Source organism: Eptesicus fuscus, chromosome 13 (genome assembly GCF_027574615.1).
Source record: "Eptesicus fuscus isolate TK198812 chromosome 13, DD_ASM_mEF_20220401, whole genome shotgun sequence".
In the NCBI taxonomy this organism is placed as follows: Eukaryota; Metazoa; Chordata; class Mammalia; order Chiroptera; family Vespertilionidae; genus Eptesicus; species Eptesicus fuscus.
This window is the reverse complement of record NC_072485.1, coordinates 62,926,764-62,945,982: the sequence shown is the minus strand read 5'-3', so window position 1 is coordinate 62,945,982 and position 19,219 is coordinate 62,926,764. Positions and strand designations below refer to the sequence as shown.

At 36.4% G+C, this 19,219-nt stretch overlaps 1 protein-coding gene across 1 annotated transcript in view; it reads left to right on the top strand.

Moving 5' to 3' along the window:
* Positions 1-19,219, top strand: part of DCDC1 (doublecortin domain containing 1) — a gene marked incomplete at its 3' end in the record, with an annotated part of 313,690 nt that overhangs the window by 59,424 nt on the left and 235,047 nt on the right. The window contains exon 7 of the mRNA XM_054725690.1: positions 2,924-3,017. Coding sequence (XP_054581665.1) covers positions 2,924-3,017 — 94 coding nt within the window. The remainder of the gene's footprint in view (positions 1-2,923; positions 3,018-19,219) is intronic.

Genomic DNA, 19,219 nt, shown 5'->3' with positions numbered 1-19,219 from the left:
CAAACATTTTTACTGGTGTTTTTAAGCACAGTGAAAAGAGGAGTCTTTGGGTTAGAAAGCCATGTGATTTTACCAACTGATTTTTAAAAATAATTTTTAAATTATTAAGATTTTAATTAAAGCAAATTAGACAACCTTTAAATAGCTCGTATTTTACTTAGTTTAATTGGTAAGTGATAACTTCGGAGAATATTTAGATATCTGAACCTTCACTAGTAATGAGGGAATATGATTTGTACAAAAGGGCTTTGTTGCACTTTTAAATAATAGATTTGTAAAATTAAGAGACTAAGAACTAAACACAAATATTGGGAAGATCAGGAATGTTGGGAACCTAAAGAAGAGGCTGCATCTGTTTAGGGCCTATGGGACTAACTGTAGATCCAGGTGGAGCATTGATTTGTGAATATTTCCTTTGTAAATTAAAGGGTGCAAGATAATTCCTATAACTTTGAAAAAAAAACCCACAAAAAAACAGCAGCAATACATAGTTTCTGAAGAATTGCCCCAAACTCTGGATTGCAGATAATGTGCAAGAAACACACAATCCGTTGAATGCCCATGGGAGTATGTGGCATGAGGTGACACTATTGGTCAAGTGCAGGGTTAGAGAACATCGGATATAATTCAGTAAAGGCCAATTTGTCAAATTAAATTCGTCAGTTAAATATTTGCCATTTAAGCCGAAACCGGTTTGGCTCAGTGGATAGAGCGTCGGTCTGTGGACTGAAGGGTCCCAGGTTCGATTCCGGTCAAGGGCATGTACATTGGTTGCGGGCACATCCCCGGTAGGGGGTGTGCAAGAGGCAGCTGGTCGATGTTTCTCTCTCATCGATGTTTCTGGCTCTCTGTCCCTCTCCTTTCCTCTCTGTAGAAAATCAATAAAATATATTTAAAAAAAAAATATTTGCCATTTAAATGCAACATAGCACTTGAGGCAGCAACTAGATAAACCAGCATCAGTCACAATCTTTGAAAGTTGTTTCCCAAACTGAAAAAAAAGTACAAATTTGCCTCAATATACACATTCAACTGTTTAAATATGCCCATTGTCACAAAGAAAATGAGTTTGTTTGGCTAGGACTAGGATTACGGGCTTCAATTTTAAAGTAGCAATTAAAGTGGGCAGAAATGGAGGGGAGTGGTATCAGCAATGGGAAGATGTTCTTTTTGCCATACAATCATACAATGAACATTGTGCAAAGCCAGTAGTATATTATAGGAACAAGCATGTCAAACTCCCGGCCTGTGGGCCGCATGCGGCCCACAATGAATATTTTTGTGGCCCAGCCAATATAATTGTATGTAAGGAACGTTTTAATAAAAATTTCGTAGCTCTCACTGGTTTGGCTCAGTGGATGGAGCATCGGCCTGCGGACTGAAGGGTCCCAGGTTCGATTCTGGTCAAGGGCATGTACTTTGGTTGCGGGCACATCCCCAGTATGGGGTGTGCAGGAGACAGCTCATCAGTGTTTCTCTCTCATCGATGTTTCTAACTAGCCCTCTCCCTTCCTCTTTGTAAAAAATCAGTAAAATTTAAAAATTAAAAAAAAAATTGTAACTTAATTTTTATAATATCCTGTTATACATAATTATCAATAACAAACTACAACATCCGCTAATGACTGATTACTATAATCGTGTTGCATTCATTTCTCTTACGCGCCTAACGCGCAGGCGCACCATTTCTCTCCACTAATACTAATAGCGAATATTTTAGCAGCCGATTCCACGTAGTTAGGCTTGGACTGAGTCGTTTGGTGTGCGCCACAGGAAATATTTCGCTTTTGGAGAACAAGAAAAATAAGTTTATTTGCATTACGCTTATTAATTTATGCAGTTATTCAGTGTCTGGTAAGTTAATGTTCAAGAAAAAACATTAATTTTTATTAAAATGTTCTATTAGTTTAGGTTAACGATTACTCATTTATTTCAGCCCTTTGTATTCAACATATCTCTATCGAAATAAACCTACAGTTCTATGAAAATTGAAGCTTTTGTTTTTTTTTGCAGCCCACATAAACTTAAACCTTGTTTATTTGGCCTGTGTTAGCTAGCCTTTGAGTTTGACATGCTTGTTATAGGAATGAATAGTGAAAATGGAAGACAAAGTACTTTCAATTCGAATTTAGAATATATTATATGCTTTTAAATGGATAGGAAGAATTTTATGTTTTGGGAGTCACTCCCAAAATCCTAATGAAACCTGCCCCACGTTACCAGATACTTTCTTTCCACCCTCTCTGTTACTTTAATTTTTCTCACTTGTGAGTAAAACTTTCTAACTTTTGCTTGTTTGTCTTCCCTGCTCTTGGAAAGGTGGTTGTCTCACCTTTACAAGGGCTACATGGAGATATTAAAATATTAAGGAAAGAGCTTGAGCAAATTAGAAACTATGAAAAGTGAGGTTCTTGAGACCCAGGCTCATAGAAAACCTTGAAATGTGGTTTATTAGTTCCATATTTTAGTACCCGAACAACATAAATTACAAGGCGAACTGTGATCAGACTATATTTGTAATTTATTTTAGGACACTTGCAAAGAATTTACACTAAAGAGAGTACCTTAAAACCTAATTTAAAAAGTAATATGCTAACCTTGTCAAATAAATGGAAAATATAGAAAATAGTAAGAATAATAGAAAAATCCCCTAGACTTTTTCCATTTATTAAATAGTATGTAACCACTTTTTAATACTGGTTGCATCTCCTTTCTCTTTTTTATTATTACTTGTGTGTGTTTTTAAAACATAGTTTTAACTCTCTTTTTATTTCATATGTTAGAAACATTTTATAAATCATTAAATTTCATTTTATAATATAATTGTTAATCGCCATGAGTATAGAAAGGACTCTAAATGTGTATTTAATTTAGCCAGAGTTCACTGTGATAAATTATTTATAGTTTTTTTTTTCCTGTGTAGGTTTTAGATACTTGCACAATGAGAATGAAACTAAATTTACCAGCCAGATACCTTTTTGATTTGTATGGCAGAAAAATTAAAGATATTTCAAAAGGTAAGTGGCAAAGATTTTGTAAACTAGAAGCTAATGTTATGAAAGGCATTTATATAATTTGTTTTTACTTTATACATTTAAAAGGAAAACATATAATAAAACAGTTTAATTATTACATGAATAATATATCTTTCTTGTACAAAGGGAAATCATAAAAGGGTATTAAGATTTGGGAAATCTTTTATTTTGGCATGTTTTATTTCACTTGGGCTACTATAATAAAAATACCATAGACTGGGTGGCTTAAACAGCAAATATTTATTTATCACAGTTAAGGAGAATGGTACCAAGATCAAGGTCCCAGTAGATTCAGTGTCTGTTGAGGGGCCCGTTTCCTCATTCCTCTCCCTATGTCTTTATGTGGTAGAAGGGGCAAAAGGGTGATTTCTGGGGTCTCTTGTATAAGGACACTAATTCCATTCAGGAGGGCTTCAGCCTCATGACCTATTCACTTCAAATACCATCTCATTGGGGATTAAGTTTTAATATATGAATTTGGGGTACGGGACACAAACATTCACTCCATAGCACAGACATATGTAACACAGGGAATCCTTTCTTGTTTTTTTTCTTTTTAGGGGTGGGGAGAGTATCATTATTAAAGTTGATTTCTTGGTGTGTTTTTTTTTTTGGGGGGGTGTCTCTTCTTTTTGCATTTTATCCCTTCCCTTCATCACGCTGGCTAAAATTTTCTTTGGGATCAACCATATTATATAATCACTCTTAAACTTTCATTGATAAATAAATAAATACATACATACATACATACATACATACATATAATAAATAAATAATTTTGTTAAGACCCTATCTAGTTTGAATTGTTTCCAACTCACCCAAAATTTTAGATTTGAGTTCATTGCTAGAATTGAAACTATCAAGAACCCTGGTTAAGATGAAAGATTTATATTTAGAAAGTTGATTTTTCCATTCTCCAAATGTGGTATAATAAAATTACTTATCAAGACAGAAAAATCTCTGACTCTGAGGCATGATACTTCATGGATGCCAGAGGCATTCGGATTCATGCGTCATGCTCCTGTGTCCCAGAAGTGTGATATTATCACATTTTAATGCATGCCTTGCCCTGTGTTTTTGCATACTTATAAAAGCTTATGCCAGCTGAAATTAGCCGATGCAGCTACTAACATGTGGAAGCATAACAAATTCGCTGGACTTAAAATACTTAAAGAAGCTAATCCTGTTGGAGGAACTTCCAGTCTGTAGCACCCTAGTCACTTAACATTAGATTTTTGCATTTCTTTCTTCTTTGTGAGTATGATTTTGTGCATCAAATGATTGAGTTCCCTAAACTTTTATGTTTGATGGTCTTCTGAACTTCAACTTGGGAAAGGTCAAGTGTTAGTTGAAAGTTATCTCTTAATTTAAATAAATAAATGCTAATACTCTGATTTGATGTATAACCTTTTTTATTTTTATTTTTTGCTTGCTCTGTTTTGGATCAGAAAAAGTCATTTAATAATGTGTAATGTTGCCCTAACCAGTTTAGCTCAGGGGATAGAGTGTCGGCCTGCAGACTCAAGGGTCCCATGTTCGATTCCAGTCAAGGGCATGTACCTTGGTTGCGGGCACATCCCCAGTAGGGGGTGTGCAGGAGGCAGCTGATTAATGTTTCTCTCTCATCAATGTTTCTAACTCTCTATCTCTCTCCCTTCCTCTCTGTAAAAAAAATCAATAAAATATATTTTTAAAATGTGTAAGATCATAGCAATTACTTTTTATTTATAAGCATAGATTAGAAGTATAATTGTATCAAGGACTAAAAGTAACGGATACACATTTAAAAAATCTTCTATCTGTTGCTTCTTTTTTGGAATTAGATATACTTGCAAGTTTTCCTCATATACTATGAGAAATGAGCACATTTGATATGATATTAAACTACTTTATTCTATCAAGTCTAGTAAAACTTTTAACACTCCATGGAATTTGAAAATTACTAGTGCTTTTAGATTTCTAAATAGATTTTAACAAAGAAATTTATTTTGTTTTATGTGAAAAAGTTCTTTGGCTGGGGCTTCTTTATAGATCTATTCTTTCTATAGTAGAAGACAACCACCATTGGGTAAAGATGCCATATTACTATATATGGTCAACATGCTAGTACAACATTTCTACTGGGACATAGTATATGCATGAAAAATGCATTCTGCAAAATGACTCCCACCAAAATCATAGGGTTATGGGGAAAATGGAGTTGAGGAAGTCTAAAACCTGTGCATCTTTAAAACCAGAATACTAACTAAAAATAATAATTATTAACTTAGGAGGTAATGTAAACAGCCTTGGTTTAAACAGAATGCTGCTTCAAGAGGATATTAAATCTGCACAGAAGCAATACTTGAGTGTGAGACAAGGCAGATGGAAATCTACTTGGAGGTTTGAGCCAGTGGGGCATCCCTTAAGGAAGTCACAGAGGAAGCCAAACTCCCATGGAGTCATGCAGGGCCAGGAGCGCGCCTTTCTGGGAAGGGAACCTCAGAGCAGCTTTCAAACTAAGATCTTTCTTTCTTTCCTGCTAAAGTATAAAATTCTACTCCTACTTTCCTGTCCTCTTTTGCCAAAGAAAAGCGCTTATTCACCAACCAAATTTTCCCTTAGTACTGATATCATTCCCCCATTTACCAATCACACATGAGCTATCTGATGTTATTGCAGCACAGTGAGCATGGCAGAACACATGTAGCTAATGTCAGATTCAGATGGAGTTGTGTAATGACACTCCTTATCCCTAACATCACCCCAAGTTTTTTTCTCTTATTAACTTATTTGGCTTAACTATTAGGTATGGTGAACTTTAAGAGGCTGCTATTCCAATAACCAAACCCTGCTCCTTGTGGATCCTTCTAGATTATGGTGGACAATATGAAATTTACCCTAGAATATACTGAGTTAGAATAGTACAGTAATTAAATTAGCTCAAAAGATCATGCTATTAAAGACCGAACATTCATTTCTTATTCCATTTCCCATACCCAGTTATGCCCAGCAACAATATCCAAAATAGCTATATATTCTCTGATAAGTTCTTCAGATCCTGCAATGAGATCAAATGACAGGATTAACATGTTTCAATCACAAAATTTCAATAATATAGAGATACCCTGAATTTGAGTGTTAACAATTTTTTTGTGAAGGAATTAAATTCCAAGAATTAAAATTCCCAAGAAATTAAAATATAAATTTTAAAAGTCTACACAGAAGTGAATGACAAAATCAAATAATCTTACCTTTGTAAGTTAAAATCCAATAAAAGTTCAAACTCCATAGGTTAAAATTCAAAGAAATTAAGTTCCTGTCTACTTTTTATTCTTCCCAGTGTCAGCCAGATGGTTTCTAGATGCCTGGTTTGAGCTGGAATTTCTCCAGTTGCTACCGTCTGGGCTCCTGCTGTGGGTGTCATCCCTTGGGACCTCAGAAGTTGAGTTGGGTCTACACCAGTTTTATCATGTGCCCTCCTTGCAACTGAACCGAAAGATAATCACAACATCAGAACCACACCCAGCACATTCAGAACAGCAATCCTCAGTTTCTAATGTGGCCATTTCCTAGCAAAATGATGTTTCCAAAACCCTGTGTTTGGCATGATCCAGACCCCTGGCACTACTGACAAAGACCATAGCAGAGACTAAGGGAAGGAAGGCAAAGAAGAGAAAACATTCTTTATGTCAGTCTTTTCAAGAAGCTAGTTGATTTATGCTGTTGAGCAGGGCCTCTGACCTGTGACTGGGAAGCCATCTCCCATCAAGGCATTAATTATATTACTATGTATTTATGATGTCTTGAGGGGGAAACTGGCCAGGGCACCCTGTCTCCTCTCTCTAAGAGGCTGCCCGAAGTGTTGGTTAAGTGCTCTGACTTTGGAGCCAGAGTTCATATTCCAGTTATGCCACTTATTGTCTGACCTTGGACAGATTAGTTTCTCTGAGAGTCAGTGTTCTCATCTGAAAATTAGAGATTATAGTACTTATCTTAAAAGGTTGTTGTAAGGCCTAAATGAATTCTATGTGAAGTCCTTACAACAAGCGCCGGGCACTTGGTAAGCATTATAACATCGTTATTATTGCTGCTAATCTTCTTCTTCTTCTTAAAGAGGGCACTGAGAACGTTGCATCCTTGTGACTTTGGAAATTTACATGGGTGGCAGGCCGAGTCACAAAGGCTTGTTTGAGGTACTGTTTTTTCCTTTTGTAAAGTGTTCTAAACATCTTAGTGTCCTTTCCCCTCGGAGTTCCATGTTTCCAGACCCCGTGCTGAATTGACGGTGGGCCCTGTCTTGTGTGGCACAGCTTCACCACGTCCTGGTGGCACTGTTTTCAATCCTGGGTCACAGTGGCTGCTGTAACAGCCTATGGTGAGAGAGTTATTTAAGCCTAAGAAACATATTTCACGAACTCAGCTTTCCCTTCATCTCCACATCCGTTTCAACGAGAGAATAGCTTTTGGTGAGTTTCTGAATTGCATTGGCTGTTCATATTGTTGAGGCTCCTTTTCTTAGGTGGCCAGTGAGGACCAATCCAATACTCCTGCCATTTCCCCCTGAAGACATGGTTTTCCTCAGTTTTTGAATGCTCCTGGTCCCGAGTTAATGACTCTGTCCCCTTTTTCCTGCAGTTTGTAGGATTTGCCTCTACTGTACTCTTGCTCCTTTTAGGAAAGTTTCCTTCTCTGTCAGGCTCAGGGCTGCATTGTTTGCTGCACTGGAGTTCTTTTTTTTTTTTTTACTTTCCCTTTGCTTTCTGATCCACACTTGTGTTTTTCTAACATCTTCCTCTAGATATTTTTCTTGCCTGGCCTCTCATAGTGAGAGATATAAAGTCGATAAGTTCCAAGTTTGTCAATAGCATCCTTTGTTCAAACCAGTCTTACCCATTTTCACCTCCCCGAGTTAAATAATCATACCCAGGATGTATTTTCCCACCATCCAACATCTAATTTGATCTGGACTCCTATCTATTATTGTTCTGCCTGGATCCCTGTAATGTAATTCATCTCACCATTGCCTTTTCTTAATTTTAGACCCATTCAATTTTGGAGTTCACTAAATACTTTTTCTTTTTAGTACTTTATGCAAATCTCCCTACTATCCCTTCTCTAATTTGTTCAGACTTTATGTGCATTTTGTATAATCATCCCACCCTCAAAAGAGATTATCCAATTGATCTTATTTATCTGTAACAAAAATGCCACGTCTTGACAGTATTTGAGATTCTGGCTCCTCTGGGGGATTATTCTGAATTTGTTCTCCAAGATCTTATTTTTATTCCTGTTAGGTTTCACTGGGCCCCAGTTATTGTTTCTGATTTTGTAAGAATTAGAACACTTACTCTTTTTGTAAGAACCTCTTTAAAAGCTGTTAGAATTGGGTGTGTCTCCTGCACCCTTATACCTGGTCCTCAAGACCTCAGTTTCTCTTTTTCATATATGTCAGATGTGTGTGTCAAGATCCAATACTGTCTTTTTTCCAAGGCAATCTCTCTCTTTCTCCAGCTAAATAAGCCTGTCTTTGATTTGTTTCCAAGCATACACTGCTGAATTCTTATCATAACATTGAAGAATATTTTATTTTATTCTTTAAACCTTTTGTAAAATTATAGTTGACTTACAGCATTATGTGAGTTTCAGATGTACAACAGTTATTCAACATTTATATACCTAAGGAACTGATCACTGCAATAAATCTAGCAACCACTGTCACCATATTATTACAATACTAGAGGCCTGATGCACGAAGATTCATGCAAGAATAGGCCTTCCTTCCCCTGGCTGCCAGCACTGGCTTCCTTCCAGCACCGGGAACCTGGGCCTTCTCTCTGGCTGTCGCCTTCCACCTTCGCTCCAGCCAGAGTTGCCTTCTGCCTTCATTCAGGCCCTGCTGCCCTCCTGTAGCTCCCTCCACCCGCTACACCCCCGCCTCATAGCAGGCATCCTGCCCCACTCTGGCCACTCTGTGCCTGCGCACGCGTGCTGCCCAGAGGCCCAGAGCGGCCAGGACAGGGCGGAATGCCTTCGTTGTCGCCATGGCGACGACACAAGCATCCCAGCCACCATCTTTGTCACATCAATTTGCATATTCCCTCCTTATTGGCTATGGGTGTTGACATCTTTGTCACAAAGTGATGGTCAATTTGCATATTCCATCTTTATTAGATAGGACTATTGAGTATTTTTCCTACACTGTACATTCTCCCCATGGATTATGAATTTTATAACTCAAAGTTTGTACCTCTTATTCCCCTTCACCTTTTTCACCCATGTCCCCCCTGGCAACCATCAGTTTGTTCTCTGTATCTGTGTGTCTGTAAGATTGAAACAAAGTTTTAAACCACTTTACTTTCTTCTTGATTCATTTAGCAAATCTTATTCCTAGATTTGTAATACTTCCATCAAAATTTTCTCTAACTTAACTGAAGAAGACACAGTATTCTTTTTATAATAAATCTGCCAACTTTTTGTGGGTAAAGCTAAGTGTGGGTTTCTGAAATTTAGAACCATGGTCAAAATTTATGTGATAAGTAAATTTAGAGCCAACTTGGGTTGGTAGAGGTCACTTTAAATGCTGTTGACAGGCTTTGTGAAGCTAAGGTTAGCTCATCCATAGTTTCTTTTTGGCCCAGAATGCAGTTTTAAATAACACAATGAAGACTAGAATCTGAGGCAGGGGACCTAGTGCTGCCTATTGGCCTGGTATTGGCAATTTAAAGACAGAACCTCATTGCAGAACTCAGCCGCCATTATACTTTAAAGTCTTGGCCTGCAGATTGGGCTAGAAAATAGAAAAGCAGCAAATGTTGCACCTTCCAATGCCTAAAATGATCTAATCTCAATCGCATACTTACCCTCAATTCACTGTGTGGTTTAAGAGTAAGCTGTAGCAGCCTTCCCAGTAAGGCAAGCATGACCAGCTAGAGGTGCTAGGGCTTCCACTCTTTGGTATACTAAAGCCATCATCCACTCCTCCCTGGCTGGCATTTTCTGAAGGCCAAGGCTATTGGAAAACAATTCCAGCTGCATTTAGTTGCTTATGACCCATCATGCTTAAAATTCTACATAGCCCTTGCCTATTATAACATTTCTGGCCAACCTCGCTATTTTTTGTGTACGACCCTTTGGCAAAAAAAAAAAAAAAAAAAAAGATAAAACTGTACATTTATAATCCAGTGTAAGCTGCCAGATACCTCCAAGGTTAAAAAGCAAACAAACATAAAACTCACAGGTCCTTGCCTTTTTTTTTTTTGCTTGTTTGGGTTATTAAGTGACATATTTCTCTACTACTTCTAAATGGAAACATTTAAAAACAAGGTCTCATAAATTTTATGGGACTTACCCAGGAGGTTTGCAGACCCTGGATATTTTCCTAGTTTGTTGCAGATACACCCATTTACCTGGGAAGAGGCACACAGATTTAGCAGCACCTTGCTAGAGGACAATAGGTGTTAGCCACAATCCATTGGGACCTGCTTCCCACTGGAAGAAATAACAGTTATATGCTGGTATTGGAGATCTCAAGACCCATGTAGGGAATTTTCCCAAGAGTTTCTCTCCATGCTCATTAAATATTCCTTTAATATGTAAATTACCCCATGTTGGGTCCCAGTGATTACTGTTTATTTTTCTAAGGGTTCACAAACCATTCATTTTATAATCTGTTCTAGAACTTTGCAGGGAAGAAGATCAAACTTATGGATAAATACATTCTTTAAAATTAAGTATATTTACCTCCCTTGGGTCCCTTTCCCATATACCTTTATTCCTCAAATTTTATGAAATGTAAAAATGTATGTCTCTTGCTGAAGAAGGATGCCAAGTGCTTATGGTTATTAATCAGCCCTTAAATCTCTCCAGGACGAATTGCTATATACAAAGGCAGCCAGTTAAGAACACTTTTGTGTAGAAAAGATGCTGTCCAGAGGTCTTCAGACTCTCCTTGAGACTGTACTCCCTCTGACCTTGCCTTGGTTTCGGGCTTCCTTAGACATGGATTTCAGTGTCTCTTAGTGATTTCCAGGCATAAGACTTGAAGTACACTTGTTGCTTGGGCAGAAACAGAAAATGCTAAGTAATCAGTGATTTATATTTCTATTATTTGATCTATAGAGAATATTAAGACTTTTGTTAAGGATTGATTTTGAAAGATTTTTTTAGTGGTAGTTAGAGAATCCACTATAATTGGATCACTGTCATCTTTTATTAAATATGTGAGTGCAGAATTGTGTGATATGAACATTCAGAGCCTAATCTGCTCATAAACGCTTTAATATCTGTTAGAAATTCCCTTTTGAAGTCTTTAAAACATAGTCTTATATTCATGAAGCTACGCCTGTCACTCCTAGGTTTTGTTGGGTTAAACTTGTTTCAGGATTTATGTAATTAAAAAAAAACACAAATTGTTGCTTTTTTCCTCTTCTCCTTGAGTTTGTCTTATTACTTTCTGGTTTTTATATCTCTTGTTTCTCAGTCTTTGAACTCTAATGTCAAAAATTTTACTCTGATTCTAATGACTTCTCTCTGGCTCTAGAAGTTAATTGTGAAAATCATTAAAATAAGCATAATTGGCAGTGAAAACAAATAACTTAAATGTTACTACCTGTTAATAAACATTATTTTTTACAAAGTTCTCCACGTAAAAGAACATGATTCAGCAGAGATTGGTTTTCTTCATCCTAAGAGTTTTTAGAAGAAAGATGGAATCATAGACAACAATATGTAAAATTCTAATTATAGAAGATTCTTCTTTTGAGAAACTAACATGGAGAAATAAATGTCAAAGGGAACCCTCAATTTTAATTGCTGAAACTATTAATACTTTTTTTTAGTTTATTACATTTAAAATATAAATTTTATGACATATATGTATATTTTATATCCTACATAAAATGTTTAAATGCAAGTAATCTGTTTCCTTAACATTTGCATTCAAGGAGACAAAAACAGTTTTATAAACCATATTATCCATCTCCTAAGTCTCTGGGGGGAGGGTGGGGGGGGGAGGGAGAAGGGAAGAAAGAAAAGAGAAAGAAGGGGCTCGAGGTATATATTTTTTATTTTTTAGATTGGTATTAGTTGTGACTTTACAACATAATTGTACAATTTTGAGACATTTTACAATTAGATTGCTTTGGAATGTTACTAGTACATGTGTAAGTGCTATGTATATTTGATTTTGTTCTTGTTTTACTATGTTTTCTATTATATTATTTCCTACTGGGTCAAAAGTTAATTGGTGCCTCAGTTAACACACTTTGGGTTAAGATTTTCTGAATAGTAATTAAAATTATAATGCAAAAAATGTGTCATTTATTACAGCAAGCAATTATAAAATGACATTTCTAAAGGCCTTTACTTCTGATTTTTGTTGGTTTTATTTATTAAGTTTTATGCATTGTACTTTCCAAAACTAACTCTAAGATACTTCACATTTCTTTAAATTTTCCAAAAGTCGGTAATATGTATTCAATTATTATGTGTTGGTATAGACCATAGACACATAAAAATAGATAAGATACAGTTAAATCTGAACATTTTTTAAGCAACCTTATCACAAAATACTTGTATTTTCAAAGGCACACACTCACTATTATTTTCGTTGAGGGGAAAGGCAAGACTTAGACAATAGAATCCTAGCTCATTTCTACTTGTATAAATCAAGTTATTTAAATAAATGAATTGTGTATGCTGACCTGTTCCACCAATGTGCTACTGGGGGTGTATGAAAAAAAGATGTGCACGGTGGTGGAAGTAGAAAGAGGCATAAAGCGTATTGGAAAACTACCAAATGTCCCCTGCAAATGGGCCCTATTCAGAATCAGTAAGCGTATGATGAGTGAAGTGGTTTTGAATATCGCCTTTAGATTCCATGCTGTTACAAGGCCAGCCCTGAACATGGCAACTCTTATTTCCACACACAGTACCTCTTCACTCTCAATTTAACCCCAAAATCTGATGAACCCATTACTCCATACTTGATTTCATGGAACAAGGAGTAGATATAGTTACAAATGATCAATCACAAGCCGTGAACCAAAGCAGCAAGGCATTAACAATTCACACCATTTCGGTCCACTTGCTCAAGCAGAAGATGTGCCAGCATATTTAATGCACAGCTACTTCGTTCAGTCTAAGAAAAGACATGACTCAGGCTGCATTTTCAAAATAGAGGAGACTTCCTAAGACTTTATACTTCCTAAGCCCCAGTGTCAACGTTCACCCACACATCAGCAATTAAAATAACCAGGTGTTCTGTAAAGGTCGCAATGTCTAAATTAAATTTTACTCAGGTAAGAACAATATGACCTACAAAATCCCTCTCCCCAGTGCATCCCTGTTCTGTTTGATCCTATCCTACAAATCAATGTCTCTTATGGCAGTATTATAACACTGTAGACCCCACAGGCAATATGCCGTCAGTTTGATAGGATCACTGAAAAACTAAAGCAGCTGTGAAAGATTGCTCTAAGTATAGCAATCGTGTACTTGTCATTTTGTTCATTGGAGGAAAAATCCAAATTTGGGTAGGCATTGGTATTTAAGAAAACCACTGCTAAGTCTTTTCTCATAAGTACCTCAGGGACAATAAGATTTGACATATAGCATGTAAACAAAAGTACACAGCAGCTGTTAGTTTAGTTGTGTTTGAATGAAAACATACTGATATAAATCAAGCAACAATAGGAGACAGTATGCTCTCCATCCTTCAATCTTCCCAGCAGACCATGCTTTTGAGTGGCATCTATTGGTTGCTTTTGGACCCGGAGTTTTCCAACTATTACCTTAAGCTGGGTAAGGAGCATTGAAACACACACATAGCTGGACACCTGCTCAGATTCCCTCTAGGCATAGTTTCAGGATGGGAAGCACTCAAATCTTAGTATCTTTTAAAAACTCACTTTGTTTCATTCAAAAGAGACTTTTTAGATAAACTTCATTTAAAAATAAATTCCAATCGAATTGGTGGGAAATTTCCAAATAATATCCTGTTAATTATAGCCCTGTATTTTTGAGACTGAGATCTAAAACTTGCTGCCAAAGAGCATATAGAAATTTCTTTGTAGGTAATTATGCTCTGGGCAGTGCTCTTTTATTTCCCCCCATAGTCTCATGTATCTGACTGAAATGTGAAAATTATAATATTATATAAATTATGATTCTGGATATTTAATTGGCATGAATTTTAATTTATAACTTGAAGCAGGTTATTAATGACTTTGACAATTTCCAATGCTTTTTGAAACTATATTAATAAAAATAATCTTTTTAGCTTTCCATGATAGACTCAAATGTACTAGATATAGTGTCTCTTTTCAAGTGAGATGTTGACAAGAGCTATATGTTCCCTAGGTATAGAAACTGGTAGATCATTCGAGTCTATATCTATTTGGTAAGTTCCATTAGCTTTGTGGTTCTCTTTAGAGGGATTTTTGGCTCCTTGTCAAAAATCCTTCTTCTGTTCCCATTATAAATCCAAATAAATTCAAGTGTCTTATCAGTGATGAAGTGGTTTTAATATAAAGTCCTCTTGAAGGCTGAACAGTTGATTTTCTTATGGATAGCATTTGAACTCATTGTGTTTGGAGTTCTTAGAGGGAATTATCTTTATTATTTAAAATAGCTATTTTGACCTTAATCTAATATTAATTCTATGTTATTTAAGTTTCATTGTGTATCTTTTCCCATGGTAGCATGATTTATGACAGGGTAGGATAAAGGACATAAAGATTTCCCAAGGACTTTTAAAATACCCACCTCTGGCCTTTTCCTGTCTAGTTAATGCTTCATTACTAAATCATATTGTTTTCTTCTTATATTTATTTTCCTCCTAGTCTTCAAAATAATTTTAAATGGAAAATTAAAATAAAACCATCATACATTCATACTTTAAATTTGCTTCAAAATTATTGTATATTTACATTTATTTATCAAATTTGATCATATTTTTATCCTCCTAAAACTTACCTAAAGACTTTCCACAGTATATTTCTAAAGTATAGTTCTAAAGTATATTTCTAAAGTATATTTATTCATCCAGTAATCATTTATTGAGCACTGCTTTTACAAAACTGAAAAATATGAACACGTAAAAGAACAAAGGGTTTATGATTTACTGGAGAATGGAATTGGAAGTGGGAAAGTAAGGACTAATACAAATCAATAAGGGAAAAATAAAAGTATAAACAAAGCTCTGGGAATCAGATGGGGTAGCAATTAATTGTGCCTAAAGTTCTTGGGACTTTTAAATGTATATATATTGATTTCAGAGAAAAAGGGAGAGGGAGAGAGAGATAGAAACATCAATGATGAGAGAGAATCATTGGTTGGCTGCCTCCTGAACACCCCCTACTGGGGATTGAGCCTGCAACCTGGGCATGTGTCCTTGACCGAAATCGAACCTGTGACCCTTCGGTCTGCAGGTCTATGCTCTATCCACTGAGCCAAACCAACTAGGGCTCCTGGGATGTTTTGCCAGTGGACATAACGTTTTATATGAGCCTTGAAGGATGAGACTATATTAACAGGTAGAAAAGAAGGAGGAGGAAATGGAATATCATGAGTGGGAAAAGTATAGGTTGATGGTTATGAAACTGATATAGCTACTACTTTTAATCATATGATCTATTTACCCAATATGCTCAGTACTAACCCTAGCTAGTGAAGTTACTCTTTTTGGTCACATGATTTTATTTACCCAGCATTGTCAATTTTAACTCCAAACCCATTGGAACTATCAGGTTAATTTCAAAGTGCCCCATAGTGGTAACATTACATAAATGTATAAACAAAATGTATAAAAAGTGATCATCCATATAACTTTTCACCTTTCCAATGGTAGAAATGATCTCAATGAAATGATCAAATTTGACTCATCTATACATGTTGATAAATTTAAGGAGTGATTAATTTCCAACCATTTATCTAATAAAAATGTTGAGGACTTGCTTAATGAAAATATTGAAATTATAGAGAAGCAAAATTCTTGTCACAGTCATGTAAATAGGAGAAAATAGGGAGAACACCCATAAGAAAGACTTCAGCCATAAGGGAAATGCTGTATGTAGCTATGCACACAAATCTTGATGGAACATAGGATAATAGGAGCCAGCTAACCTTCTTGAATTGAGCATTATTTCTGAGTAGCAGTTTGAAGGAGAACCTCATGGTTTGGCAGGACACACAAAATAATATCCTGGAGTTCATTTTCTGGGAAAGACTTTTTTTTTTCCATTATGTATATATTGTGGGTTTTGCTAGCCCATAGAAACATCTAGGTTTACGCTCTTTCCAAGGTTGAAAAGTATTTATGACTAGAGGCCCAGTGCATGAAAACTCATGCACTGGAGGGAGGCGTCCCTCAGCCCGGCCTGCCCCCTCTCACAGTCCAGGAGCCCTGGGGGGGTGGGGGGAGGTGACCCAGCGATCAGGGGAAGGCAATGCTCCCATCACACCTCTGCTGCTGCCACTGTCAGCAGCGCAAGCCTTGGCCAGCCCTGGTTACCTGAGCCTTGGGTGGCCCTGGGCAGCGGGGCAGCTGCCATCCAAGGCTTGCCTGCACCTTGGGCCCGCCCTGGGAAGCTGGGAAGCCAACATTTGAGGCTTGCCTGTGCCTCTGGCCGGCCCTGGGGGGGCTGGGCAGCCACCATCTGAGGCTTGCCTATGCCTTAGGCTGGTCCTGGGTGGCTGGGAGGCTGAGGGGACTGGGGGACTCTGGAGGCAGGCGTGCGGAGCGACCAGACCCGCCTGGGGGCGGGCCCAGCTGTGCTGTGCGCCTGTCGCCCCGGCGGGGTTGAGAGGACTGGGCGTCGCCATCTTGTGGCTGTGGGCGATGCCATCTTTGTTAGGGCATGACAGTCAATTAGCATATTCCCTCTTTATTAGATAGGATAATGTTGCAGAAGACTGGAAAAAAAACAAGCAATGCTTTGAGAGTTTGGAGTTACACTTTAATATACACCAGTTGGCTTAGAGAAAAATGAATTCAAATTCTAAGCAGAGCAACAAGCAGAATTTTTTTTTTTATTAAAGAGCCAGCCCTATGTGTGCTTAGTGGTTATCTTGCTGGAAGCTTGTGTCCTTGAAAACAACACAGTTCTATCCAATTAAAAAATACATCAAAAATACATCTGGCATGGCATGAGAGTATGGGTATATCTAGTCTCTGGCCTACAAGGTCAGACAGCTAAGTTTATCTTCCTTATTATTCAAGCAGGCTAGAAAGCAAAGTTATTTTTACAGAATAAGGGACTATCTAAATAGCAGAGAATTTCAAACAGTAGTTTTACAAAATAGGGGTTAGCCTTCTCAATTATTCAAACCATTGCTCTTATTTCCTGCAAATCCTTATGCAATCGTCTTCTGTCTTCTTTAACAGAATGACATTTTTTGCTTTAGAAACAGAGAAAAGGAGAATTCTACATGAAAGAAAGAAAACCATTGGTTAAGAAAACTCACGAGTCTTCTTTGGTATAGAATAATATGAATATCAATTAAAGTGCTTAAAAAATAATTCTTACCTTAAAAGCTATTAGTTGGGGTTGAAAAGTCAAGTTTTTAAATCAAATTTTCTATTACGTTTTATAACTATCCTGTTAGGCCAATGCTTTTTTTAATGGAGAGTTCTTTAAATGGTTAATAAATTTTATTTTTTTATTTTTTTCAGTATATTAAGATTTATACTTCCTTTCTAAGTACTTAGGCGTATCATTTTCTTATGTTTTCTGTACCTTCCTAGTTAGTGGAAACATTGTTTGTTCTTGGAGTGTGCTTTGTCTTCCTTTTCAAGAAGATCATCAAAGTTACTAGTTTGCAGCTTCCAAAAAGAAAGAGCCTTCTAATCCCTAGTTCAGAGGCTAACCTTTATTAGCACTCTCGTGGTTATAATGAGGACCCTGCTTCCAGCCGGGAGATTCTGGAATACTGAACAGATTATTCAACAAGTTCAGAGCAGATTCTGAAGTCCCTTATAAAACCTGCTTGTGAATACTGCTTTCTTTGCTTTACTGTTTCTGGTTTCCATAGTATTCCTAATTATATAAATCATGTGGAGCATGGGAGCTATTTCCCATCCAATATCAATTCTGACACAGCGTGCATTTTGATATAATTTGTGTGGTGTGTTTTTTTCTAAGCTGTATTCTTTTTCTTAAATTCTTATGGAGGTTTCGAACTCTGAAAAAAGCAGTTTTGTGTTAGAAGACCTATGAAATTTTTCTTTGGAATCCCTTGGACTGACATAAAGAATTTGAAAGTTATTTTGTGACAAGCATAGATGAATAAGGCTAACAGGGTAGAGAATCTGATAAAATTTTCTCAGGTTTAAATTCAAGATTAAATCTAGGATGTAAATTACTCAAGTTTATTACCTATTTCTTAACTTGTTTAACTTAATTAACAGCTACTCATGTATGCCTTTCCATGCTCAAAACTGCTATGTTCAATGACTGTACCAATTAAAAGTATACAAATTAAAATCTAATAATACACAGTAATATATGAATGTGTAGCAGTTAACTAAAAGCACTGATAATTCTGAGGCTAGGTTTCTTTAGGAAAAATTATAATTAAGGTGGATTTGTACTATACATTTTTGAAAAATTAAAGAGTTATGATCCTGAAAATAAGTTTCTCTTTTACTTTTTATTTCTAAATAATATGTGTGATCTTAAATATTTTTAAAAAGTTTGAGGTGTTTGTTTTGATAAAATTTATAGAGAAATGCAGTTGCTCTAAGAGTATAAGGTGGTTTCAATATGTGGATTTTAGGAATTTATTGTTAGACTGGGTAAGTGAATTTCATCCTCATATCTGAAGATGTCTAAATAGTCATTGGGTCATAATTTCCTTTTAACTTTATTTATAGTAGTTTTAGAAAAATCTTAAACTCTGTTTCCAATGTTCTGTTTAGTGTTGAATATAGCAGAAATAATTTAAATTGTATCTTGGTAGAGAGTTGCAGAACTTAGTGCCATCAAATGCAGAATTTTTCTAAGAGCAAAATTCAGCAGAATACCAGTAGCAAAGGCCATTTGCATAACTCAGTTGCTCAGCAGCTCAGCTGAACCTAATTGTAATTCAATTTCCAGATTGCTAGCTCAGCCTCTCTGCATAAAATATGCAACATATAACATAACCAATGGCATGGACCTGTCTTCTTTGCTGATGATCCATTCAAATTCTTTTTGAGTAAAAAC